Source organism: Sphaeroforma arctica (assembly GCF_001186125.1).
Source record: "Sphaeroforma arctica JP610 unplaced genomic scaffold supercont1.2328, whole genome shotgun sequence".
Lineage (NCBI taxonomy): Eukaryota > Ichthyosporea > Ichthyophonida > Sphaeroforma > Sphaeroforma arctica.
The window spans coordinates 1-1,514 of NW_014038230.1; the positions used below are offsets into that span (position 1 = coordinate 1).

The 1,514-nt window shown below is 41.9% G+C and overlaps 1 protein-coding gene across 1 annotated transcript; it reads left to right on the forward strand.

The window, feature by feature from the left end:
* Positions 1–530: 530 nt before the first annotated feature.
* SARC_12475 (hypothetical protein) lies at positions 531–1,402 on the forward strand (the record flags this gene model as incomplete). Its single annotated transcript, XM_014293418.1, has 2 exons — positions 531–638; positions 1,016–1,402. Coding segments are annotated over exons 1-2 (459 nt in total), but the record flags the coding sequence as incomplete, so codon positions are not given.
* Between the last annotated feature and the right edge of the window lie 112 nt (positions 1,403–1,514).

Consider the following 1,514-nt stretch of genomic DNA (forward strand, 5'->3'; position numbering starts at 1 on the left):
ATATATATATATATATATATATATATATATATATATATATATATATATATATATATATATATATATATATATATATATATATAATATATATATATATATATATATATATATATATATATATATATATATATATATATATATATATATATGTTGCAGTTGATTTGAGTATAAGTAATCTCTTGTCTATGCACCAACGTCAACACATATCAACGAAGCTTTCAATATCACACATGATGCTCTGTTACCCTAGCCATTATGAGTCCCCACATTTCATCGGTCCTACAAAGCGCTCACTATCACAGAAGTTCAGTCCTCCATATAATCGTACTCTCATACCACATTGCTATTGACGAGTGTACATAATATATTACAACTCGCATCGAGACGATACGATACGATACGATACACCCCATACCCATACTCACGCCACACTCCGTCTGACGTAGGTGCATAAGGCCCTCAACGCATCCCAGCGCACCGCATCCGCTCTCGAAATTGCACGCAGAGCCAAGGAGTTTGTGGCGCTCACAGGCACACCAATCATCGACAACAACACCTACAAGCTCATGTGGTGGCTGGAACACATTGTCCCGTTCGAGGTCAACACTCGCAATTTCTGGGCTGCTGCGGGGGCTATGGTATGTGTTGATCACTTCGGAAGTGCTTGGTGATGTATTGGTGTCTGTGAAGTATATCTTGTTTTGGCGAGTGTAATTGCTTTTATGTTTAAGTATGAGTGTGCATATAGTGTGTGAGAAGAGTTTGACTTGTCCACCACAGAGATCTTGTGTACCTCATTTGCTTTAAGAATTGCTAATCAACGTCAACAAGCTGTGTTACTGACTGATGACTATAAATACCAAATGAGCGATTTTCTTTTCGAAAACTCCGGTCTCAACTATATGCTCCACGTCAGATCCATTATTCACCATTAAGGTTGGATTAGTAGTAATCGCTAGTGCAAATCCACCTGACACCATATCACATCCGTGTTCGACGTTGTTGGAACACACAGGTCAGCAAACGGATAGCTCTGGGCATACTCACAGAGACGCAACTGATAGAGGGCACCTTCACTACAGCCGAAGGAAACGTATACCACGCCTTAGTCTCCCCGGCACTCGGGGGCATGAATGCCAGCTTCACGGAGAAACACTTCAGACTCGCCATGCAGCTGTGCTACACGGCGGTATCGCGTGACATGGTACGAGAGACGAAGCGGCTGGTGCACAGCGAGAAAGAGAAGGTCATGCTGGTCGCCAAGGACGCTACACACCAGGCGAGGCTGGTTGCTATGCTGACGACCAATGGGAATGGGTCAAATGGTACCCAGAAGGCGATTTTGAGTACTAAGGTGTTCTGTATTACCGCGCAGGCGTCCGTGAATTTCACCCCGCTGACGGTATGTGCTTGAACCCGTAGTTTATAGATTTGACCACTTTTATTTGCATTTATATCGATAGAAGTCCTTATACTTATATACACATGTATATACGTGGGATATATATATATAC